This window comes from Heteronotia binoei, chromosome 3 (genome assembly GCF_032191835.1).
Source record: "Heteronotia binoei isolate CCM8104 ecotype False Entrance Well chromosome 3, APGP_CSIRO_Hbin_v1, whole genome shotgun sequence".
Lineage (NCBI taxonomy): Eukaryota > Metazoa > Chordata > Lepidosauria > Squamata > Gekkonidae > Heteronotia > Heteronotia binoei.
In genome coordinates this window covers 83,985,837-84,012,981 of record NC_083225.1, presented here as the reverse complement: position 1 = coordinate 84,012,981, position 27,145 = coordinate 83,985,837, and the positions used below count along the sequence as shown (strand labels likewise).

General features: G+C 40.4%; 1 protein-coding gene across 1 annotated transcript in view; it reads left to right on the top strand.

The window, feature by feature from the left end:
• TMEM47 (transmembrane protein 47) overlaps positions 1 to 25,913 on the top strand; it is a 51,591-nt gene extending 25,678 nt beyond the window's left edge. The window contains exons 2-3 of the mRNA XM_060234104.1: positions 9,617 to 9,757; positions 25,707 to 25,913. Coding sequence (XP_060090087.1) covers positions 9,617 to 9,757; positions 25,707 to 25,885 — 320 coding nt within the window. The 3' untranslated portion in view covers positions 25,886 to 25,913. The remainder of the gene's footprint in view (positions 1 to 9,616; positions 9,758 to 25,706) is intronic.
• Positions 25,914 to 27,145: the final 1,232 nt, after the last annotated feature.

Sequence of the window (27,145 nt, the reverse complement as noted above, 5' to 3'; positions counted from 1 at the left end):
ATTCTATGCACAGCAGAGGTCTCATCTCTTAGATATAGCATTATCAGACTAAAAAAAAATGGGTGAAAATTATTCTTAGAAATAAGTCTTCTATACAGTTTACTCCTAGGAATATGTCCTTAGGATTGAGCCATCACCCAGAAAAACTGGTAGGAAACCTGGAGGGGAATCTAAACAGTTGGTGGAATGACAGCAATTTAGAAATTTACCCTGAATTTCTTCACAGAGTAACTTAGAAGAGCTTAAGGTTTTTTTAAAACAAACAACAGATAAGAGCTTAAGGTTTTAATTAATGGTGTGTGGGAGAAGGAGGCTGGCAGGGCCAGATATCAGTGATACTAGATAATGTCAGTCAGCTATGCCTTATTTTTTGTACTACCAACCTCAATATGGGGCCTGGAATGAACTCCCTGAGTTACAACCTATCTCTGGACTACAGGCTATGGAGTTCCCTTCCAGCATTACTCTGTGGCATCAAATCCCTGCTGAGCTTCCTCTCTCCCAGGTATCACCCTCAAATCTCCAGAAGTTCTTCATACCAAATGTGGTAACTCTACTTATTCTGTCTGTAAAATGCTCAATACTTTGGAGGGGGTGGTGCTTTAATTTTTTGCTAGTGATTTCTTTGAATCCTTAAAATATGGCTAGCATTTGATGAAATGATGTTCATATAGGGTATCTACCAACTTAACACATCTAAATGTAAAAACATGCTTTGGTATCATGTGAAGCTAATAAATTTGCAATGTTGCATAGCATTAGCTATTCAGGACTTGTTTAAGAGCTCTGTCTATTAAATTGTTATAACCATATTCCATATTCTTCTCTCAAGAGATGCTGCAGTTTGTTGGGGCAGGTTTGAAACTGTATTATGAAAGTTGAGAATAGGAGAGATAGCCAGGGCTTTTTTTTTGTAGATAAAGCCCAGCAGGAACTCATTTGCATATTAGGCCATACCCCTAGCGCCAAGCCAGACGGAACTACATTCCTGTGCATTCCTGCTCAAAAAAAGCCCTGGAGACAGCTATTGATGGGCTGGTTCCAGATCACCATCTCAGGGGGGCAGCGTACCAACCCGGAAGTGAGCTGGCAGAAGCTGGAGTGCCCCAGAGCATCCAAATGGCCCGTGGAACAGGGATGGGTCACAGGCACCCCAGGGGAGCATCCGGAGGACTCCTGCACCCCATCCACCACTCCCTGAGTGCTTTCTGGGCACTTCTTGGCTGTCCAGACAGCTGGGGAGGCGCCTCGGAGGTACCCTAGTGATTAGATACCACTTTTGACATGGTGCCTTTTTGAGCAGGCTGCAGGTAAGGTGGGGACGGGTTGAGGGCAGGAACAAGATGACAGGCAGATGTGCGCGTTTGGACATGCTTTTTTTGTCTGTTCGCCTGCCATCCTTGGGGCGGCCAATCAGTGCTTTAACTAGTCTGTTTGTTGTGCCATAAGGTTGCTTCTGATTTTTGACAACCCTATGAAATAATAACCTCCAAAAACATCCTATCATTAACAGCCTTGCTCAGGTCTTGCAAACTGAGGGCCATGGCATTCTTTATTGAATCAATCAATCTCATGCTGAGTCTTGCTTTTTTCTGCTGCCTTCAAGTTTTCCTAGCATTATTGTCTTTTTCCAGAAACTCTTGCCTTCTCATAATGTGACAAAGGTACGATAACTTCAATGTAGTTATTTTAGCTTCTACAGAGCTTTAGGATTGATTTGCTCTCGAATCTAGTTGTGTCTTTTTTTGCAGTCCACATAATCCATAAAACTCATTCAACACCACATTTCGCATGAATCAACTTTCTTCCTGTCAGCTTTCTTTACTATCTTTCTTTCACACCCATATAATGTAGAATATCATGGTATGAATTATCTTGAACTTGGTCACCAGCAACACATCCTTACACTTAAGAATATTTGCTAGCTCCTTCATGGCTGCCTTTCACAGTCTCAATCTTCGGATTCCTTGGACTCTATACTGCTTTCTGTTGAGGAGTGGGAAATAGTCATTAAAGCACCACACGACTATCAATACTATGCATACTATTAAACAGCCAGAAGAGACTTTTAGCTTAGTTCACTGCTTTGTGACATCTTTCCCAGCCATATATATTATTGGTGGCAAAGTCTGCATTCTAATGATTCAGTCTTCCCAGAACCAACTTAAAAAACAAACACTTTTAAGTATTTAGAGACATTCCAGGGTGCTGGAACATTTTGATTTAAAAAGTAATGACAAGTAAGAGTTCTTTCATTAATTGAAATGTTTGCAAACACACATAACAATGAATCAGCTATTCCAGTTCAAATAAGGGTAGAAAATTATGCATAAAATAGGTGATACATACATTGTTCTCAAGCGTGATGTAATACCTGAAACTTTATGGATGATATAACCCTTATTAAAAGTCAAAATCCTACCAGGCAGCTGTTTTGGAAAGTCCCCTCCCACATTCTATCTTCCTTGCCAGCCTGTAGGCAGCGAAGATCAGAAGGATCTCAGATTTTTTTAAAGGACTTTGCACAATGTCTATTGAATTGGAACATGAAAAGCTATTTCTGTCCATAATAATACCATTCTCATATGCAACTTGTTGTGCAAACTTACCTAACGATTATGGGGGCACTACTAACTTGATTAGCTAGCTGTTGAAATTTGTGTTCATTTACTCCTCTGGTTGATTATTCTGTGAGTTTTCCTGTCAAGACAGAACAGATTTTATTAGCTCTTTATTAAAATAAATCTTGACAAGTTAAGTAAAGAAAGGTGAATATTGATATATCACATATAGGAAAGTTGTTAGTAGATTAAGTAGCCGATAAGCTAAGAAGCCAACATTTTGTTTCTGTCAATATCGTATACAAAAACATTAAAGCAATTTTTTTTAACTGCCTGAAATAAAAACTTCAGTTTGCAAGACCTGAGCAGGTCTGTTTATGATAGGACATTTTGGAGGATATTAATTCAGAGTTGCATAGCGATGCCAGTCCCCAGGTTTGGTGGGGAATCCCCTGATTTTGCAGGTTCCTGCCCATCACTGGCTAGCTGTATAAATAAAATAAATGCTAAGAGACGCCATAAATTTTAAACAAGACAGTGTAATGTAGAGGTCAGTAGTGTTCTGACAAAGCTTTCACATAGAACTTCAAATAACAAGAGCATGTAGCAAAAAGACATTCACAGAAGACAGTTCAAAACAGTCTTTCCAATCACAAAGGAATAACAATATTCCAGTATTTAGTTCATAGAACTAAAAGAAGCCCTTCCAAAGACATCTGTTCTAGATATCAAAACGTTTAATCTGTCTTTTATTCAGTCTGGAGCAGAACCAGATTTCTAAATAGGCTGACTAGGCACCGGTCTAGAGACCCCCGACACCTTAAAGGGCCCTGTGCTACGCCCTTGTCTCAAGGAAGGGAAGGGTCGTCTGCAGCAGAGCCGTGGTAGTACTGCTGAAGAGGAGCAGGGGTTGAGGTTTTCTTTTCTTTTTTGGTCAGGTTTTAAGGTGCTACTGAACTCTTCCTCTTTTGTATTATTGTAGCAGCTAAGCTTCCTTTATGTTCTCCCATCCAAATACTGACCAGTGCCTGCCTCTCCAAGCCTGCTTTCACCAGTCATTTAGCTTGGAGAAAGCAAGCAGGCACTTAGAACCAGGTCCTAGTTTTGCAGGCTCCTCCTCTCCACCAGCCTGCCAACAGAGCGAGGGAAGCCCCAGCCCTAACAGCCACCACCTTCAGCCTTTACAGGCGGAGGCTTTAACTCTTTTGGAGCAGTCTGAATATAGGGGGGAACTGTGGCTGTTCCCAGTGCTGTGAGTAAGAAACTAGCTCAATCCCTGTGTTTGTTTTTGCATTCCTTTTAGTTAGAACTCGTTGCACAGTAAAATAGACAAGAGTAAGCTAGAACCTTTGGTTTCCCTGTGTTGGTCTGGAGAACTTGGTTGCATTCAACAGGTTTCCTGTGTGTGTGTGCTGTGTTGATTTTGGTTGTTCTGTGTGTGTGTGTTAATTCCTAGAGATATACTCAGAAGTTTATTCTATATTATTTCTCATTTGTCACAGTCATTCTTCTTTTTGCTTTGGGGAAGGGGGAGCTGAACAACTTTTTGGATGATTTGTAGCCTGCTTGTGAATATTTTGATATCTCTTCAGGTACCATAGCGCTTTTAGTCTGTTTGAACATGAGTCTTTTTTGACTCTGTACTAATTCTGGAGTCATAGGTAGGAGACCCTGATTCCAGAGCATTCCCAGCAAGCAATCTTGACTGTTAGAACAGGTGACAAGACCAGTGTGAATAAATTTGGAGTCCAGTGGCACCTTTAAGACCAGCAAAGTTTTATTCAAAATGTAAGCTTTACTGTTCTAAAAGCATACTTCATCTGCCTCTTATGTGTGTTGGTCAGTGGTAGAAGAGCTGGATTCAAATCCAGGAGCAAATCAGAACCAAATAGTTTTCATTTCTGTTCTTTCTAAGGCATTGTGTGTGTTTCAGTAGAAAAATAAAACAAATCTTGTCTGCAGTCTTGAATCATTTATAGCTGTTTCATAGCTTTTGTATTCAGTATCTGAGTTCTTCTGTATGTTCCAGTTGCAACATGTTGTGGTGCTTGGGTGGGGGGGGGGGCAACAGTGGGAAGGCTTCTACTGTCGAGGCCCTGCTGGTGGACCTTCTGATGGCACTTTTTTTTTTGCCAGTGTATGATACAGAGTGTTGGACTGGACAGGCCACTGGCCTGATTCAACACTGCTTCTCTTGTGTTCTTAGGGAACCTGCCTCTTACATGTGTTGGTCAGCTGTAGAAGAGCTGGATTCTAGTATTATATCCATCTCTACATTATATTATCTCTGTATTATGTTTAGAAAGAAAATGAAGGATGGTTGTATTATTTTTTCTCACAATATATTTTTTAAAAAGCAATTTCAAATTGATTAATTTGATATTTCTTTTGTGCATGTATTTGTTTGTGTGTGCATCTAGAAGTCATGGTGATAATTCATCTTTTCTTCAGAAATTAGTAAAGGGGGCGTGCCCAAAGTTGCCTAGGTCATCAGATAGGCTAGGGTCAGCCCTGATGACCCTGCTTAATTTCCAAGGGCTGAGAAGATCAGGCTAGCCTGGACTATTCAAGTCAGGAGCTTTGCTTTCAATATAATTTATTAACTTCATTTATGTTCCACTTTTCCCCCCAATGAAGATCCCAAATGGCTCACACCATTATCACCTCCATTTTATCTTCCCACAAACCCTGTGAGGCACAGGGTGGCCATAGGTAACTAGCAAGGTTTCATGGCAGCAGTTTCCACCACCACTCATACACACAATGCCCTGGGGGTGTTGGTGGGAGGGTATGTGAGAAGTCGTCAGTCTTCAACGGCAGTTATAATCCATTCTGATATGATATATAGATTTCTTATTTAACACTGGTTGCTAATAGATTCTGTATTATGAAATGTATTATTAAATGCTTGTATGTCTGCTTCTAAATCTGTAGGAACTAGAAAACAGCTAACTGTAACTGCTCTATTTATATTCCTAGCACTTTAACTATGCCAATTTCCTGAGCTATATTTATGACAGAGAATGCTTACAAGTGTGTGTGGGAAATGTGTGTGTGTAGTATAAATATCACCTAGGTGATAGTTCCACCTCTCTCCAGCCCATGCCCAGAAATCTGCTGTAAGGTCTTATTTGCCCTAGAGTAAAAGGACTAATGTCTATAAAATATCCTTTTTCCACAAGGCACATACAAACTGATTAGAGACAGACACTTTGGTGAATGAAGACTTCTCTTGAATCTGGCTTTGTAAAATGAATAATAGAATAATAGAGTTGGAAGGGATCTCCGAGGTCATCTAGTCCAACCCCCTGCACAATGCAGGAAACTCACAAATACCTCCCCCTAAATTCACAGGATCTTCATCACTGTAAGATAGCAATCTAGCCTCTGTTTAAAAACTCCAAGGAAACCTTATTTGGTTACCTAAGGCCACCCTGTGCCTTACAGGGTTTGTGGGGAGATAAAATGGAAGTGATAATGTTGTGAGCCAGTTAGGATCTTCATTGGAAGAAAAAGTGGAACATAAATGAAGGTAATAAATTATATTGAAAACAAAGCTCCATGATGCTCAATAATAGCAGCCAGATGTTGTCAAGCTTGACTTTTAGGTAGGCTTGCTGAGTAAAGTTAAGGAGGTAGTTTTTTTCATGAAAGACATCAGAATTTGAGCTGTTCCCGCCTATGCACTATACTTTTATATCTCTGAAGATGTTCCTATGCTACTATGAAAAAACTGATGAAAACTTCTTTGCACCCTGTTTGGTATGTAGCCAATGTTATTCAGGTCAGTGTGGTATTGCTTTAGGTTGATGAAAGATGGTAAATCTCTTGACAGTTTCAGAATTCCCTTGTATGTCTAGGATCAAAAATAAAACCACCTATGATGATATTATAGTACTTATTCTCACATTTTTTTAAAAAAATTAAAATTAAAAAACCCTGTAAATTACGAATGTAAATAGTTTCAAGTTCCTTAATTTTTCCTACAATTAATGTAGTAGCTCACAGCTTTAATTCCAGCTTTAATTTGCTCTCAGAGCTCCATAGCTTACGGGGAACATTGTCACCCACTTAGAGAGGGTCTCAGAGACTGGCAAAGCTGCCATGCCTCACATGGCACCCAGACTGGGGTGGGGAGTCAGCTTTACCTAGCAGTCATAGTCTTTTGGCTCTCAGGAGAACTGTTATGGCTAATGAGAAGTACTTGGATGAAAAGGCCATCAAGGAAAACTTGTGGATAATAACAAACCTCCTCTGCTCATCTTGAAAAACAAATGGTCCTGGGGTTGCTATGAATCACTGGGAACACAGTTGTTCCTTTAAGGCAGTGGCAGCCTTAGGGGGATGTGCTACCCTTTGGCAAATCCAGATACAGCTGGCTTGTATCAGAGTGCATACCTGCAACACTTTTCTGCTCCTTTTGGGGTTCCCAGTAATCTGGTAGTTAAGCAGAGAGTAGCTGGAATCCTTTAACATATGAAGAGATAATGTGTAGGGATGTGCAAAAAAAAAAAAAATTCGGAATTACACGGATTCGGAAGTATACGGGAAAAAAAAATTCGGATTCCCCATATACTACTGAATACCGTATTCGGAATAGCCGCATATACGGTAATGCGCGGCTATTTCCGAATATACGGCCCTATTATACCCTATGGGCCATTGAAATCAATGGCAAATAGGGTATAATTGAAGCCGCCTGGAGGGGAGGGGGTTTGAGGCAGAGCCCCCAAATTTGCAGGGGACCTGCAGGGGACTCTCCCCTCCAACCCCCCCAAGTCCCAAAAAGATTGGGCCAGGGGATCCCATTCCAGGGGCACCCAAAGAGGGTGCCCCTATTCCATCATTATACCCTATGGGACATTGAAATCAATGGCAACATAGGGCATAATTAGAGGCTACTGGGGGGCAGGGGGTTTGAGGGAGAGCCCCCAAATTTTCAGGGGGCCTGCAGGGGACTCTTCCCTCCAACCCCCCCAAGTCCCAAAAAGATTGGGCCAGGGGTCCCTGTCTTTGGGCTCCCCCAAAGGCCCATTGCTAACAATGATGGGGAAAGCCCAATTAGCCACTTCCTCACTGTAATTGTCGTGGGAAAGTGGCTCTGGGGAGCAGGGGGTTTTGAGGAGAGCCCCCCAAACTGCTGTGCAGCTTCAGGGCACTGTCCCACACAAAACCCACAAGGCCAAAAAAAATTGGACCAAGGGGTCCAATTCCTGGGGCACCCAAAGCCAAACCTAACCACATCAGAGAATCTCTATAGGACCCAAATGCACTACATCCCTCTATCTACTCTATGAACCCTGCAGGCCTGGAAGCAATATAAACCCAGTTGCCAACGTCACTGCCACACAAAACACAATCTGCTCAAGGTCTGCTCTGCAGACCTGGCTGCAGCAAACCCAGATGCCAGCTCTCCAGCCCTGCCCCCAAAAAAGTGTTAAAAAGTGGCCTTTTCACCAACAAGAAAGCTCAGGCCAAATCAGTCAACACCCCCCCCCCCCCAATAACATGAAGAGAAAAGTAACACAGCAGCAACACAACACAGCAGCAACAAATCAAACACTGAAACAGTAAAAAACTCAACTTTTAACAATACAGGAACTCCCCCCCCCAAAAAAAAACCCCCCTTCACCCTAACCCCAAGAAATCCAAGCCACCCAAATCAGGAGAAGTAAAAGGACACTGCACTTTTAAAAGTCCTCTCACTAAATTAAGATATGGGCAAATTAGCAAAAAAAACCACCCACCCCAGCCCCCACCCACCCCCAGCAGAACCTAACCCCAACCCCAAATAGGCTACCCTACCCCACCCAGTACTCACTCACCCAAATCTGGACAAGTAAAGGGACTCTACCAACAAAAACTAAAACAAGAACCCCAAAACTGTCTTACCTTGTCTTCTCTGAGTCCAGGGAAGTAAGGCTGAGTGAGAGAGCAGCAGGCAGCAGCAGGCTGAAGCCAAGGGCCAGCCACCAGCAGCAGCACAATCTCTCTCACACACACCAAGCCACACACCAACACAGCAATGGAGGAGTCCAGCAGGAAGACTCCTTAAGCAAGAGATCAAAATAACAACAATGTAGCTGATGGCTGGGCCATCAGCTACACAAAAGCCCTGCAAGTGCAAAGCATGCATTTGCAATGCATTTTGCAAATGCATGCTTTGGATTGGCTGCTGGGGCTCCTCTTCCCCCTCCCCCCCTCCCTGATCCCAGAGAGGTTAAGGGAGAGGCGGAAAGAGGCCACTAAAGGCGCCAAAGTAGGCAAACAGCTCCTTTGAAGCTGCAGAAGCTAATCTGCCCCCTTTTGAATTGACAGCCGCATACTTACAAATAGCTATTCGTAACTATACGGTGAGCCTATTCGGCTGCCGTATAATGGGCGCCTGTGGAAATCGGCTGCAGCCTATTCCGTATGCAGCCGAATCAGCACATCCCTAATAATGTGGTGAGGGGGGGCACCTGAAGTGGGAAGGGGAAAACTGCAAGTGTCAGCAAATAATATTTAATAATTCTTGTTTATAACATAATGTGTTAATTTTTAAAATAACATTAATAATTGCTAATGTTTGTTTTGTGTAATAAAACTGGTTTATTAAAATTGTTGGTGTTAAAATTTTAAAACGTATTAGGAGATAATTTGTGAGGGGGCTCTGAGATTTAGAGTGCCTAGGGGCCTCCACAGGGATCCAGCACTGGTCTGGAGGCTTATTTATCACTGGAACCCCATCTTTACAATACATTCACAGAAGACCAACAAGGTTCAGAACATGTCTGTTAGATTTCCAAGACCTTGCAACCCTATGTCACCATCAGTCAGAAGTGCTGTGATGGTGCTTAACACACACACACACAAACACACTTAATAAAAACTAACATTTATAATTCAATCATAGAAAGCTCTTTAAATGATTTTGAATGGATTTGTATTCTGGTAATTGATAGCACACGTCATATGTTTACTGAAGTCCTAGTTTAAACACTGCATGTTCCATAGAAATGCTTTGGTGTGAGTTAACTTGCTAGCCTTAACTCTTTATCTCTTTCTCTCTCTAGATTGGCAGATCGCTACACTTGCTATGCTGTTGGGTGGTGCTGCCATAATTCTTATAGCTTTCTTGGTTGGATTAATTTCGATCTGTGTGGGGTCACGGAGGCGTTTCTACAGACCAGTTGCTGTCATGCTGTTTGCAGCAGGTAATAAATAATTGCATTCCAAAAGTATATTGTTATTTTGGTAACTGCAGTTTCAGATTTATTTGGAATATAGATGTGACATGCATTATCATCCAAAGATAATTAGTTCGTTACCTGAGTTTGTTTCAGAAGTTGTTAATCATACAGAACCATCAACCTTGTTTACCTGGATAGGAAATCCCAGAATAAATCAATCTCTTAACAGCATCCACTGTCAGGTCATTCTTAGGTCACTGTGTGCTGCTATGAATACTTAATTCCACCCATCTCTGCATATTCAAGCATGATAGATAGATAGATAGATAGATAGATAGATAGATAGATAGATAGATAGATAGATAGATAGATAGATAGATAGATAGATAGATAGATAGATAAATTTATTGTCATTGTTCTCAAAAAAGAAAATGAGAGCAACGAAATGAGGTGCTCTTCCACAAACATATCAACACCCCCCCAAAAAAGGACATATACATAGACCATTTAAATGCATCTGAAAACAAATAGCCATTCATAACCCTGCATTTAGCCTAACCACGGCACTTGGGTAGAAGCTGCCCTTGAATCTATTTGTCTTAGCCTTTAACACTCTATATTGCCTACCTGACGGTAAGATCTCAAATAGCAAGTGGCCCGGATGTGAAGGGTCCCTTAAGATCATTTGTATCTTCCTTTTACATCCCATATTATACAGATCCACCAATGAGGGGAGATAATATCCACAAATCTTCTGCTGTTGTGTATAGTATCATGCTGTTGTGTATAGTATCTCTTATTCTTTATATGCAAACTAAAAATATAACAGCTAATTCATGAACTGGACTTTAAAAGTTTGTTTCAGCTTCTATTTTGTAAACTAACCAGAGATTAAAATTATTTTTTTTAATTGAAGTGTTAATTAACAATTTCAGATTGTTCTATATTATTGTGTATGGGAAAAGGCTGTAGTGAATCAGTTTAGATGAGTGCAAGGCTGCATTTTTTCCTAGCTGCGGTGTCAACGGAAATGTCTATGATTCTTCATATTTACTGTACATTTTATACTACAGTTTACATTTTACACTGACCTTTACATCTTCAGGTCCATTACTTAACCAGTTCAGCCAGCTCTCATAGGCTGATGTTGACAGATCCATCCAACTACCACCCACTTCTGAATTTACTGTTCCTGGGCAAAGTAGTTGAGAGAGCAGCAGTGAAACAGCTCCAAATCTTCCTGGATGACACTTAGGCCCTTGATCCCTTCCAATCAGGCTTCTATCCTGGCTAGAGGACAGAGATGGCACTGGTTGCTCTCACTGATTACTTCTGCAGACAGCTGGATCGAGGCAGGTCAGTGCTGCTGATATTACCTAATTTGTCAGCAGCATTTGACACAATTGATTATGATCTGTTGACCCACCACCTTGCCAATGTTGGGATTCGAAGGATAGCCTTGATGTAATTTGTCTCATTTCTCCTGGATTGGGAACAGAGCATAGTGCTAGGGGCAATCCTCTCCCCAGTATTATTTAACATCTTTATGCACCCCCTCACTTAACTGATGCAGAGCTTTGGTCTAGGGTGTCACCCGTATGCTGATGACACCCAGCTGTATTTGTTGATGAGTGGCCAGCCGAATGCCACCCCAGAAAATCTGGCCAGGGGATTGGAGGCTGTGGTTGGTTGGCTGAAACAGAGCTGACTGAAACTAGATACAGCTAAGACGAAGGTCCTGTGGCTGGGCCAGGGAGATGCAGGGTGTCTGGGTATAATCCCGGATGCCTCCTTTCAGTGGATGTCTAGGACACAAATGTAGCTAAACTTGTGTTCTGCCATCTGCGGCAGGTTAAGCAACCAGCCCCCTACATGTCTCCCCCTGACTTAGCCACAGTGATCCATGCAATGGTCACCTCCAGGCTAGACTACTGTAAGTCGCTCTCTGCAGAGCTACCCTTATGATTGACTCAGAAACTTTGTTGCTGTTCAATCGCACAGAGCCCGACTCTTTGTAACCCTATGAATCAAATCACGCCAGGCCCTTCTGTCTTCCACTATCCTCTGAAATCTGCTGAAATTCATGTTAGTCACATCAGTAATGCTATCCAGCCATATCATCTTTTGCTGTCTCCTTCTTTTGCCTTTTGTCTTTCCCAGCATCAGGATCTTTTCCAGTGAGTGCTCCCTTTTCATTTGGTGGCCAAAGTATTTGAGCTTCAGCTTCAGCATCTGACCTTCCAAGGAACAGTCAGGGTTGATTTCCCTTAGGACTGACTGATTTGATCTTCTTGCAGTCCAAGGGACTCTCAAGAGTCTTCTCCAGCACCACAGCTCGAAAGCATCTATTCTTCTGTGCTCGGCCTTCCTTATGGTCCAACTCTCACAGGCTGATGTCTCTATTTTTTATTATACTGCCTAGGTTTGCCATAGCTGTCCTCCCAAGGAGCAAACATCTTTTAATGTCATAGCTGCAGTCACCATCTGTAGTGATCTTGAATCCCAGGAATGTGAAGTCTGTCACTACTTTCATGTTTTCCCCTTCTATTTTCCGAAGAGTGATGGGACCAGATGCCATGATCTTAGGTTTTTTAATATTGAGTTTCAAGCCCACTTTTGTGCTCTCCTCTTTCACCCTCAACAAGAGGTTCTTTAGGTCTTCTTCACTTTCTGCCATCAGAGTGGCATCATCTGCATATCTGAGGTTGTTGATGTTTTTCCCAGCAATCTAAATTCCAGCTTGTGCGTCATCCAGTCCACATGATGTACTCCGCATATAAATTAAATAAGTAGGGTGACAATATGCATCCTTGTCGAACTCCTTGTTCTATTCTAAACAAATCAGTTGTTCCATATCCTGTTCTGATAGTTGCTTTTTGACCCTTATACAGGTTTCTCAGTACTCTTGTCCACAGTAATAGATGTAGTGATCCTCTGAGTTAAATTCACCCATTCCTGTCCATTTTAGTTCACTGATTCCCAAAATGTCAGTGTTCAGTCTTGCCATCTCATGTTTGACCACATCCAGTTTATCTTGATTATAGATCTTAAATTGTACATTCCGATGCAGTATTGTTCTTTGCCGCATTGGACTTTTCTTTCACCATCAGACACATCCACAGCTGAGCGTCCTTTCGGCCCAGCCTCTTCACTCTTTCTGTGGTTACTTGTACTTGCCCAGTAACGTATTGGGCACCTTCCAACCTGAGGGCTTCATCTTCCAGCACCATATCATTTAGCCTTTTGTTACTGTCTATGTGGTTTTCTTGGCAAGGATACTGGAGCGGTTTGCCATTTCCTTCTCCAGTGGATCACATTTTGTCTGGGTTCTCAGCTGCAGCTTGTCCATCTTGGGTGGCCCTGCATGGCATAGCTGAACCGCGCAAGCCCTTTTGCCATGTCAAGGCAGCAATCCATGAGAGAGGACCCAGAAACTACAGCTGGTTTAGAATGCAGCTTTGCATTTCTTGCTGGAATGCCTCTCAGAGTTCATATCCAAATGGTGTTCCACCAGCTGTACTGGCTCCAGATTAAATATCAGATCAGGTTCAAGGTTTTGGTGTTAACCTTTAAAGCCCTAAGCAGTATGGAACCAGCATATCTTTGGGATTGCCTGTCCTGGTATGCCCCGCAAGGAGCATTAAGCTCTAGTCATAACAATCTTCTGGTGATTCCTGGCCAAAGAATGTCCAGCTGCCCTTAACCAGAACCAGGGCTTTTTGAGCCCTGGCCCTGACTCAGGCCTGGTGGAACACTCAGCTATGTGAGATCTGGCCCTGCAAGATCTAATATAGTTCCACAAAGCCTGTAAAATGGAGTTGTCTACAGTGGAGGACAGCAATGGTTTGTCCATCTTAGTTTGGCTCCCCTCCTATTCCCCTTTTTCCTCTCCCCTTTATTGCACATTAGGTGGACCTCAGGATGTTTTCCCCTCCTGAGATTTTCAAGTTTTTAAAAGTTTTAAAAGAAATTAGGGGTAGGGAGGATAGAAAACAAAAGTACATATTAATCTTATTCTGCATAGAAAATACTTTCAAAGAATACAGGTCTACATCTGCAATACTTTCTTAAAATACATAAATTGTCACATATTATTGTCTCTAAACTATGCATCATCAACATTTTGGTATTTTATGTTATGAATCTTTTTGTTAAGATACTTATTGGTTTTGACAATTCCAATAAAGGCAATCTTGTGATACAAAATACAGGAAAAAAGGAGATATAAGTTCACACCAGAGAATCTTAAGAGTCAACAAATGTCTCATTTCTTTGGAATATCCTCAGGAAATATATTTAATAAAAACAATTCTGGTTTGAATCGAATCTGTGTCTTCATAATCTTCTGTAATAGTTCATGAACCATTTTCCAATAGTCCTTCACTATCTCACATGTCCACCACATATGATAAAAGGAACCAACCTGTTTAGTACATTTCCAACATTTGTTAGACATATTAGTATAGATCTTACGCAATTTCTGTGGAGTCAAGTACCATCTATAAAATATCTTATACAAGTTTTCTTTAAAAGTTACTGACCTAGTTATTTTAACATTGAACTTCCACAATCTCTCCCATTCTTCTAATGTAATGTAGTGACCAAAATTTTTCGCCCATTGAACCATACAGTCTTTTACAACTTCATCTTGTGTCTTCATATGTAGTTGATATGCATATAGTTTAGAGGTTAACTTTTCTTGTGGGCCTAGAAATATTTTATCAAATAGGTATTGTTCTGTGTTGCAACCTGTTATCTTGTCTTTGGCATACCTAGATTCAACTTGCATTCTCAACCACCAGTTCATTTTAATGTCAATATTTTCCGACTCCTCTCTAGTTTTCAGTTGATTATCTTTTCCCAACAAGTCATCATATCTATAACTCTGATTTGGTTTTATAAGATTTGGATGAGTAAATGCTTCCACTGGAGAGACCCATCTTAAGAACATAATGTAAGAACATAAGAGAAGCCATGTTGGATCAGGCCAATGGCCCATCCAGTCCAACACTCTGTGTCACACAGTGGCCGATATATGTGTGCATGTGTGTATATATATATACACACACACATATACATACATACATGTACACACACACACGGACATATATATACTGTGGCTAATAGCCACTGATGGACCTCTGCTCCATATTTTTATCCAATCCCTTCTTAAAGCTGGCTATGCTTGTAGCCGCCACCACCTCCTGTGGCAGTGAATTCCACAGGTTAATCACCGTTTAGGTGAAGAAGTACTTCCTTTTATCCGTTTTAACCTGACTGCTCAGCAATTTCATTGAAAGCCCATGAGTTCTTATATTGTGAGAAAGGGAGAAAAGTACTTCTTTCTCTACTTTCTCCATCCCATGCATAATCCTGTAAACCTCTATCATGTCACCCCGCAGTTGATGTTTCTCCAAGCGTTTTAACCTTTCTTCATAGGGAAAGTGTTCCAAACCTTTAATCAATCTAGTTGCCCTTTTCTGCACTTTTTCCAATGCTGTAATATCCTTTTTGAGGTGTGGTGACCAGAATTGTACACAGTATTCCAAATGAGACCGTACCATCGAATTATACAGCGGCATTATGATAATGGCTGATTTATTTTCAGTTCCCTTCCTAATAATTCCCAGCATGGCGTTGGCCTTTTTTATGGCAATTGCACGCTGTCTCGACATTGTCAGTGAGTTATCTACCACAACCCCAAGATCTCTCTCTTGGTCACTCTCTGCCAGTTCACAACCCATCAACCTCTATTTGTAGCTGGGATTCTTGGCCCCAATATGCATTACTTTGCACTTGGCCACATTGAACCTCATCTTTCACATTGCCACCTACTCACCCAGGCTCGACAGATCCCTTTGGAGTGCCTCACAATCCTCTCTGGTTTTCACCACCCTGAACAATTTAGTATCATCTGCAAACTGCTTACTCCCAACTCCAGATCATTAATGAACAAGTTAAAGAGCATGGGACCCAGTACTGAGCCCTGCGGCACCCCACTGCTTACCGTCCTCCACTGCGAAGACTGTCCATTTACACCCACTCTCTGCTTCCTATTAATTAGCCAGTTTTTGATCCACAAGAGGACCTGTCCTTTTACTCCATGACTCTCAAGCTTTCTAAGGAGCCTTTGATGAGGAACTTTATCAAAAGCTTTCTGGAAGTTAAGGTAAACAACATCTATTGGGTCCCCTTTGTCCACATGTTTGTTCACCCCCTCAAAGAACTGTAACAGGTTAGTGAGACAAGATCTTCCCTTACAGAACCCATGCTGAGTCTTCCTCAATAACTTGTGTTTATCAATGTGCCTACTCATTCTATCCTTGATAATGGTTTCTACCAACTTTCCCGGTATTGAAGTCAAACTGACTGGCCTGTAATTTCCCGGATCTCGTCTGGAACCCTTTTTAAAGATGGGGGTGACATTTGCTACCTTCCAGTCCTCAGGAACAGAGGTAGATTTCAATGAAAGATTACATATTTTTGTCAGGAGATCCACAAGTTCAACTATGAGTTCCTTCAGAACTCTTGGATGTATGCCATCCGGACCTGGTGACTTATTAGTTTTTAATTTGTCAATCAGTTGTAGGACCTCCTCTCTTGTCACCTCAATTTGACTCAGGTCTTTCATCACGCCTTCCAAAATTAGTGGTTCTGGAGCTGGCAAACTCTTCTCATCTTCCACAGTGAAGACTGAGGAAAAAAATGCATTCAGCTTTTCAGCCATTTCCCTATCCTCCTTCAGTAATCCTTTTACCCCTTGGTCATCCAAGCGCCCCACTGCCTCCCTGGCTGGTTTCCTGCTTCTAATATATTTGAAGAAATTTTTATTGTTGGTCTTTATGTTTTTTGCAATATGCTCCTCATAGTCCCTTTTTGCCTGCCTGATCACAGTCTTGCATTTGATTTGCCACAGCCTGTGTTCTCTTTTATTAATCTCATTTGGACTAGCTTTCCACTGCTTAAAGGAGTCCTTCTTACCTTTTACAGCTTCCATTACTTTGTTTGTTAACCATGCAGGCCTTTTCTTATACCTGTTTGTGCCTTTCCTAACTTGTGGTATATATTTTATCTGAGCTTCTAGTTGTAGTTTTAAATAGCCTCCAAGCTTCTCCAAGGGTTTTGACTGTATTTACCTTTCCTTTCTGTTTCCTTTTCACATGCCTCCTCATCTCAGAGAATTTACCCCTTTTAAAGTTAAACGTGATTGTGCTGGCCTTTTGGGGCAACTCTCTATTTATACAAATGGTGAAATCAATAACGTTATGGTCACTGCTCCGAAGCAGTGCGATCACTTTTACGTTTCTCACCAAGTCTTGGGCATTACTTAGGACCAAATCCAGGATCGCCCCACCCTGGTAGGTTCTGTGACCATCTGCTCCATAGCACAGTCATTGAGAGCATCTAGAAACTCAATCTCTTTCTCTCGACCAGAACACATATTGACCCAATTAATCTGTGGGTAGTTAAAATCACCTATTACAACACAGTTTTTACATTTAGCCACTATCGCCAATCCTTCCATCATATTATAATCATCCTCTATCTTTTGATTTGGTGGGCGATAACAAACTCCCATAGTTCAATTTCTTTTTGGGCTCTGTATTTCAACCCAAAGCATTTTCAACATTTCCAGTCTTGGAATTTTTTGATAAATTCTCATTTTTAACCATGACCACATATGATACAAAGATTTCTGAAACCAATGGTTCTTAAAATAGGAATGTCCCCCATGTCTTTGATACCATAGATACGCATGCCACCCCATAGTGAGATCATGTCCCTCTAACAACAGTTGTCTCTTGCCATTCAATAATATCTAGTCTCTTACCCACAAAAGCACAGAAGCTTTGTAATACAATTGCCAGTCTGGAAGGCCCATACCAGCTCTTAATTTGGAGTCTTGCAATGTCTTTAGTTTGATTCTAGGTTTTTTGCCTTCCCAAACATATTTGGGGACCATCTTATTCAATTTTTGAAAAAACCCACTATTTAAAAATACTGGAATGGTTTGATACAAAAATAATAGCCAAATCTTTTTTAATTTCTTTAAGTAGTTTATCATAATTGTCTGTTTTTAAGTTGCTGCATTTATTTGAAATAAGTACACCTAGATATTTGATTCTTTTCTCATACAAAACCCCTGAGTTTTGCTGAAGAGACTGGATTTGGTCCATTGTCATATTTTTTGTCAAAAATAATGTTTTGTGGTAATTGATCTTCAGTCTTGCCCAGTAACCAAATTGTGTGATCTTGTTTATAAGACAGTCTATTGAATCTGTTGGTTGCTCTAATATAAAAACTAGGTCATCTGCAAAAGCTCTCAGTTTGTATTGTTCACCTTTTATCACTGCTCCCTTGATACTTGTATCTTCTCTTATTTGGTTGTTCAGTATCTCTAGAGATAAAATAAAAAGTAGAGGTGACAGTGGACAGCTTTGTCTTGTATCTTTTTGAATATTAATTACATCTGTTAGTTCACCATTCACTGTCACCCTTGCTCTTTGAAAACAGTATATTGCTTCTACTGCTTTCAAAAAATTTTCACCACATTCCATACCTTTCAGTTGCTGTAACATAAATTACCAACGAACATTATTGAAGGCCTTCTCAGCATCCAAGCAAATTAGAGCCAGTTGTTTCTCTGGATGAGTTTCATAATATTCCAAAATATTACGAACTGTTTTAACATTATCTTTCAAGTATCTTCTAGGAAGGAACCCTCCCCTCCCGATTTTCATGCTATCTATTACATGTGTTGGAGTTGCTTTTTTATTGGATTTATGCTGTTATAGAATTATTTGATGTTTTAATTGTTTGAATATTTAAAGAATGTTATAACCTGCTCTGAGCCCTATTGTAGAGAGAAGAGAGGGTTATATGTAGAATAAATAAATAAGCAAACAAAACGTTAGGTGTGTATTACTTCCGTAACATATCAATTTCTGTTTACAATGGAACCATTATAATTTTAAAAAGTGTCACAGGCTTATTATTACTTTCTGAATTTCAGACATTTGGAAAGACTACAAAAGTTGCATCTTTAAATGTAGGAACTTTGGATTGTTTTGTTTGGGTTATTTTAAAATCTTTTTCTTTTTTTCTGAGCCCTTTCTAATTTTTAAGTATTAGCCCTTGAAACCATTCATATCAAAATAAATAGGATTAAACTGAAAGGTGTTTATATCTTCCCCATGCTTCACGGGAAGAATCAATTTCATTGTGTCAGGTTTGCTTTTAGTTATTAATTTAACAGCCGTCACACCATAAAGCTTTTCTTTTATTTTTCAAAGGATCAAAGAAAACAGTTGGTTCAGAGGAACACTTTTTTAAAGAAAAAAAAGCATAAGCAAATGAGGCTAAAGAGAGCTCTCTAATGCAAGCCCATAATGACTGCACTGAAATAATCACTTGGTACTTTCAGGATGGCCAATAAGGTTCCCCCCTCTGAAGTCTTCGAACCATGCCTCCCCTTCTTTCTGTCAATCATATCTGCGCTGGAACGGGAACACTGAGCCTGTATGATAGTCAGTAATGGAGAGAGTGACAGAACTATCTACTCTGCTAGATGGATTTTAGAAATCCATTTACAAGGATATGGAAAGATAGGCCCTTACTGTTTGAAGGTTATTGTATTTGAGGAATCAAAATAATTATAAGGGGAAGTATCCTACTGCCCCCTGCTGTTCTTATTATTTTACTTATCTCACAGCAAGTTAGCAAAAAAAGGTACACTCATGTATGTAATTGTATTGGAGTTTTCATTGTTTTCGAAGCTATTTGCACAAGGGATGCGGAACTGGTTAAATGAATTCAGTCATGTGATGATTCCACACTACCAGCTCCTAATACAATTCTTTAGTGGCTTTTTTTCGGGGGGATCGAGGCCCGTTTGCTTCTGCCTCTCATACCATTTACCAGGGAACAAGAGGGCACGGGGAAGGAGCAGTGGCAATTTATTATTTTTTAGACGTGGGTGGTAGATTGGAGGGGGGACAAGGACGTCAGGCTTTTTTTGTCATTCTCTTTGGTTTTATTTTTAGGTTTTTGTTCCTTTTAGTTTTGTGGCTTGCAGTTTGGAGGTTTTTATTGTAACTTTGTTTGGACCTGGTGGTTGTATGTGTATGCAGGAGTGAGGCCAAGGACCTCAGACTTTTTTTTGTTCCTTTTTGTTCCCTTTGGTTTCATTCCTGTTTTAATTCCTTCTGGTTTTGTGGCTTGCAGTTATTTTTGTGAAGTTTTATTGTTATTTTGGCCTGGTGGTAGTTACCACCATGATGACCTGTGAGATGGCACTCATTGGGTGGATGCTCAGCTCCTCTTGGAGCAGTAGGCACATGAGACAGCACACAACAGCTGCAGTGATGAGGGAGTACCTTGTGGAACCCCATGAGTCACAGGCCATAAGTCTGCTAAGCTACTGGGCCATGAAGAAGGCAGTTTGGCTGGACCTCTCTGCCATGGCCCAGAGGTTACTCTCATGCCCTCCAATGAGCATGCAGAGTGAGTGGATTGTTTTTTCCATGTAAGCTACATTGTCAGCTCACACAGTTCATGCCTGTTCCCCTGGGCAGTTGAGCAGTTGGTTTTCCTGAAAGTTAACTTGCCACTGTTTGGCTACCCAGTCTTAACAGAACCCCATGGACAGTGTACATCCAATCAGTGCTCCACCAGCTGCACTGGCTACAGATTGAATACCAGATCAGGTTCAAGGTTCTGATATGTATCTTTAAGACCCTAAATGGTCTGAGACCAATGTATCTATGGGACTACCACCCCCTGTAGACCCTCCTGATTTATGCTCTGAAGAGAAGAACTTACTCTCTGGAGTTATACTCTGGAGAGAAGAACTTTTATGTCCTGCAGGACACAAATGTCAGTACTTCTCCTTTCTTTCCTACCCCCACATGTGGGTAAGGATATAATTCTGGTTTGTTTAAACATCATCTAAAATTGGTTTTATGTATCACCATTGTTTTTATTGTTTTGATTAGCTTAAAATATTTGTAAATATGTTTACTGGAATTATTGTTCACTGCCCTAAGCTGCTGTGCAGGAGAGGGTGGTCTGTAAGTCAAAATTATGAATAATGGACCTGAAAAATTCAGGATTCCTGAATATTACTGAACCTGAATACTATACCAATAATGGGATTCAGGAACATCTGAAAATACTGATTTTTTTTTTTTGGGGGGGGGGGGTGTTCCAATATGCCAGAATTTGAACAAAAATGATTTTTTTTCTTACACACCTCTATAGGTCTGCCATTCAGAAGTAATTTTTAATCCCTCCTTTCTTTACAACACTGTGTATGATTCATTTTTTCCCAAACTGAGTGTCTCTGGGTGCAGTTAGAAAATGATTGCATTCGAGTAACATCCAGTTTTATTTGTATGCCATTTTTTTATAAGCCATATTCTAACTTTTTAAAAATGATTGTTGTTTTGGAGCCTGTTGGCTAAAAATTATGGATCTTCTGGAATTACAGCTCATTTCCAGATTACAGAGATCAGCTCCCCTGGAGAAAATGGATGCTTTGGCGGTCCCTGTCCTCCCTAGGCTCCATCCCCAATCTCCAGAAGTTTCTCAACCTGGATCTGCCAACTCCCCATATGTTGCCAGTTGCTGGGGGGTGGGGGGGTGGGAACCTGGCAACATTAATGGGAAAGAATGTTGCTGACATGCTTCAGGGTTATAAGTATGGATGAAATTTTGTTCTTATGTGCTTGAACTGAGTACCATTGAAAGCAGTTTGAATTATTTCAAGCAAATATATATAGGAATGAATAGTAACGTTACTCCAGAGTTGGAAATGACTGGTGCTTGCACCTTTACCTTAAAAAAAAACTGTGCGATCATAGCTATTTGTTGTCAGTGTACAAATATCCTTGTTTGTATGGAAATTGCAGTTGAAAGGAAGTAAGATCCATTTTGCCAACAGCATATTTTTGTATGATTTGCCCAAAGAAAAACCTATGTTGCTAACACAAGCGCAAAAATGCTGTCATATGAATCTTTGAACAGGAATAAAATGGTTGATTATTTCTTCCAGATTATGTAAAAGTTTTATTTTGCTTTTATTTTGTTTTGATTTTGCAAAAATACTAGTTGCTGGCTTGGAGATGCGGAATCATTTCAGACAAAATAAGCTAAGACTAGTTAAATAGATTGCATAAATAGGATGAGTTTGAGTACATAAAGCTGTAGTTGTGGTTGTCAATATGCTTGGACAGTATGGCTGCAATACTGTGTTTACTCTCCTGGGAGTAAGCTGCACTACATACAGTGAGACCTACTTCCGGGTAGACATGCATAAGAATACACTGTAAAATAGCTATCAGTTGCATATGTACAGAGTGGATTGTTTATGTGTGTGTGTCTATGAGAAACTGATGTGACTTACATGAGAAACATACATGAGAATCGTTTAAGTATCGCTTTAGGGAGTGATAGAGGCTCAGTGATAGAGTATTTGCTTGGTATGCAGATGGTCCCAGGTTCACTCACCAGTGCCTCCAGTTAAAAAGGATCACATTTTAGGTGATGTGAAAGACCTGTGCTTAGACCTGGGAGAGCTGCTTTACCAGTCTGCATGCACAGTATTGATCATGGTGGACCAAAAAGGGGCTGATTCAGTATAAGACAGCTTCATGTGTTCTTGTGATTTTTCAAAGTAATCAGAATGCTAGTTCAGTAATATAAGCATTAGATGCAAAAAAGTTGAACATATATGGACATATGAAACTGCCTTATACTGAATCAGACCCTTGGTCCATCAAAGTCAGTATTGTCTAATCAGACTGGCAGCAGCTCTCAGGGTCTCAAGCTGAGTTTTTTCACACCTATTTGCCTGGACCCTTTTTAGTTGGAGATGCCGGGGATTGAACCTGGGGCCTTCTGCTAACCAAGCAAATGCTCTACTACTGAGCTACCATCCCTCCCTAAACCAAGAGAAGTCAGTAAAACTGTAAGTCACACTTACCACATGAAAATCCAAGTGCTGGAGCATCCAGAAGCTGTGAACCTGTTATGCATTATATCTGCCAGGGCAGGAATCTCATACTGTTATTAATTGTCTTGTTTGGATGGAACCAGTCTATTTGTTCTCATCCAGTCTACTATTGTACTTTTTTTGGGGGGGGGGGAACCTCTCAAACATGCAGCATATAGAAATAATATATAGAGTTTATTTTCATGAGCATTCAGATTTGTAGCCCTGAACAGCCCCATCTGATATTTTGTGTAGATTTTGAAAAACATGAGAAAGAAAACTGAAATCCAGAGAAATCTTGTGTGATGTGCATGGAGAAACAAGAGTCTTTCATGTAGACTTTCAGTACATATTTTGAAGTGATTAATCATGACCCATTTTTTGGACCCATTTTTTCCATAGTGACTGAAGCTGGTTGTAGCTTTGTTATTCTATAGTATCATTGCAATAACATAATTCTTAACTGCTATCAGTCCTGTCAGCTGGTTGAATGGCATTATGGAAACATCTCCTGCAGCAAGAGTCAATACTCTGCCTACTGACACCTATAAGTTCTTGTGCATAGTGCATAGGGAATCTTTAGATTGTCCTATGAACATAATAAGCATTCTGCCTCCCATAATGTTACTTCATGTTATACATGAAGCTGCCTTATACTTCATGTTACACATGAATCAGTCCCTTTTTGGTATACCATGGTCAATACTGTGCACGCAGACTGGTAAAGCAGCTCTCCCAGGTCTTAAGCACAGGTCTTTCACATCACCTAAAACATGATCCCTTTTAATGTCGATGCGCTTAGAGTCCAAGAGGGTGATTCTTAGCGACGCAAGAATGAAGGCTGTACACAGTAGCTGTAAAACGACTATATACATTTATTTACAACACCACTCACTCTTCTGACTGACAATATGCTCCGCTGCAACTCCAACTCCATTAACCCACAATCACCACAGTTACTCTGTACATTTATACATTGGACAGCCAATCAGCAACTTGCTGTGTCATGCTGACTCTGCTGGCTGATGCAATACTTCCGGCAGCCAGCCACCTGCTGTCATGTAGATCATCTAAGCCTCCAGATCTACTTTCTGTTCTGCAGCACATGCTATAAGCTGTCTCTTTACGTATAATAGCGACATTTAACTGGAGGCACTGGTGATTGCACCTGGGACCATCAGCATACCAAGCAAATACTCTATCACTGAGCTACAATCCCTCCCTAAAGCAATACTTGAACGTTTCTCATGTATGTTTCTCATAATAAGCATAATGCCTCCCATAATGTTACAAATCAAACTAGGGCTATTTTTTTTTTTTTTTTAAGATTACCTACTGCAAAAAATAAGTTAGTAATAGGGGACTGCTACATTTTACCATGGAAGATTAGAATATGGATTCTGCTGGTACATAAAATATTAATCATGATTAGTTGCAGGTTATAGGCATGGAAAACACAATTCCACTTGAATTCTTTTGTAATTAGCTACTAATTAATAACTTTTATTATAATGCATCATATAAGATAATTAACTTTCTATGGATTATATTTCTTCATTATCCTTTATTCTTTTCCCATTGCATTATGTTCTATTTATAGAAGCTATTACCTTAGTCACCCGAGTTCTCTTTTTAAGAAAATCTGAATTGTATAAAAAGACAAAGGAAAAAACTGGAAAGGAGCAGGCTATTATTACTTTTAGAACCTTTAGATATCACACCATTGCCCCATTCCAATATGTTTATATACCATTCAGTATATTTGGAATGTCATATAGCATGGACTACATAATGTTTAGATTAAATTTTATTTACAGGAACCATATATTCTTTGAGGAACTGTATTCAGGCTTTATTGAAATAAGTGAAAATTGATTTGAATTGAAATTAGTATGCCTTTCTATTGTACTGTACACATTCCAGAGAAGTTTCATTAGGAATGTGCCTATAAAATTAGAGCTTAACTTCAAATTTAGAAATATCACAAGCTAGAAAATTTAGAAATATCACAAGCTAGAGAGCCAGTTTGGTGTAGTGGTTAAGTGTGCGGACTCTTATCTGGGAGAACCGGGTTTGATTCCCCACTCCTCCACTTGCACCTGCTGGAATGGCCTTGGGTCAGCCATAGCTCTGGCAGAAGTTGTCCTTGAAAGGGCAGCTGCTGTGAGAGCCCTCTCCAGCCCCACCCACCTCACAGGGTGTCTGTTGTGGGGAGGAAGGTAAAGGAGATTGTGAGCTGCTCTGAGACTCTTCGGAGTGGAGGGCGGGATATAAATCCAATATCTTCTTCTTCTAGAATATAGCAGTTCATACCGCATGTGACAGACTGGCTGTTTGAATGTTTCCTTCTATTATAAGGTTGCCAAGTCCCCTCCATTCTCCGGTGGGGGACTTTCGTGTGCGCGCCTTGCGTGTGCGTGTCACAATGATGTCACCCGGGAATGATGTCATTGCGATGGTATTGCGGCAGCCACTCTAGGCATTTCAGGGGAAACTCTATAGTTTCCTCAGACGCTCTAGCCATTTGGGGCAGGAAAACTCTATGGTACCCATAGAATTTTCTCAGAAATGCCTACAGCAGCCACCACACACCATTGCCAGCATGATGACGTCACTTCCAGGTGATGTCATCATGCCAATCTGGGCTGGCGGGTTGGGAACGACCCAGGTGGGGGAACCTCTGCACAGATTGGGGACTTGGCAGCCCTATTCTATTACAACTTCCCTGACTATACAAAGCTAGAATGTTATTGAGAAACGTTGACTTTTTTGTTCAAAAGGTTATTCAAATGTGTGATTCTGTGTGATGAAACAGGACAGGAAGGGCTTACCACACAGTGTTCCTGAACATGTAACTCAGTTCTAAAAAATGCTGATGGTTTTGTCAAAAAATGCTGTGATGAATTAATATTTGCTTTCTTATAAACAAATGGATGAAACTTCAGATTTGACATATGATTTTCCTCCCCTTTTTTCTTTCAGTGGTTCTTCAGGTGTGCAGTCTTGTCCTTTATCCAATCAAGTTCATTGAAACGGTCAACTTGAGAATATACCATGAGTTCAACTGGGGCTACGGCCTAGCTTGGGGTGCAACTATATTTTCATTTGGGGGTGCCATACTTTATTGTCTAAACCCTAAGAACTATGAAGACTACTACTGAAAACAGCTGCTTAAAACAAATAAGAAGAGGAATAAAACAAGGATTGTTCTGTCTTTTCTAACTCAGTGTTTTTAGTACTTTTGTAGAGTATCAAGCATTTCCCTCTGTTGATTTATCAGCCTTTTACCTTTTGGCTACAGTTACTGCAAGTAGCTTTTAAACAACTCCTGAAAAGAACTACAAAGATTGCACCTGCTGATGAATTCATAGGCACATGCTGTATACTGCTGCTACATTACTCACCTTTTCTCAGCACTAAGTTGCCAGCAGCAGCGTCATGAGGAATTGAGCTGGAGTGAAGATACAGTGCCTGAATTTGGTATGGTCTACAAGAGAGTTGCTGACATAATGTAGAAATATCTTTACACAATTTAACAGTTCTTCTGGGTAACCAATTTAAGCCACTTTATTGCACTGGCCTTCCAAAATTCTTGCTGAAATGAAAATAAACTTCCAAGTGACAGATTCTGAGAACAGTCAATATGACAGATAAATGATTCCCCTAATAAGTACAGTCAACAGTTTCCTGAATCTACAAGTTTATGCACTGGCAATCTGCATTTTCCATCTGTGGTCTATCAGGAAGACAAAACCTGGAAACGTATTGCTCTAATTATGTGGTCAGACACTATGTCTCAGCTGTGACCAAGTACTGGAAATGACATGGAGAAGGATACTGAATCTGTTGTTTCCTTTGAGAAAACTAAAGAAGAAAAGTATACATGCATGAGCATCTTTTGGTTTCAAAACACTGCAGTAAAATATCCAGACACAACAAGCCTAACTATTTTTATACAAAACATTTATTGGTATTTAATTGCTGTACAAAGGAAAAATTAATCATAATAATGGGAGATATAGCAGCAGAAGCTCCAAGTGAATCTAGACTTTCAAGAACTGCCTCTGGTTATTGGGTGGGATTGAAATATTTTAATTAGTTTCTTCACATATTGCTTGATCTGAAACTTGCTGTCAGCAAATACATTTTTAGAATGGGGATGAGCCAATTGTGCTAAGCCATTGCAAAATTAGAAATCATGATGTAATGCCAGTTGGGCACAGGTGTTACGACGGTGATACAGATATGTATAATACCAGTGTGGTATATACTTTCTTTTCTATTATTATTTTTTAAAATGGAACCATCTGTAATAATATAATGTCAACGTGGAATGGATGAAGGATAAGACTAATTCCCAGATGGCATTTTTGAACCTCAGGATGTTTTGTGATTAATCACTTTCTGTCAACAAGTTCTGG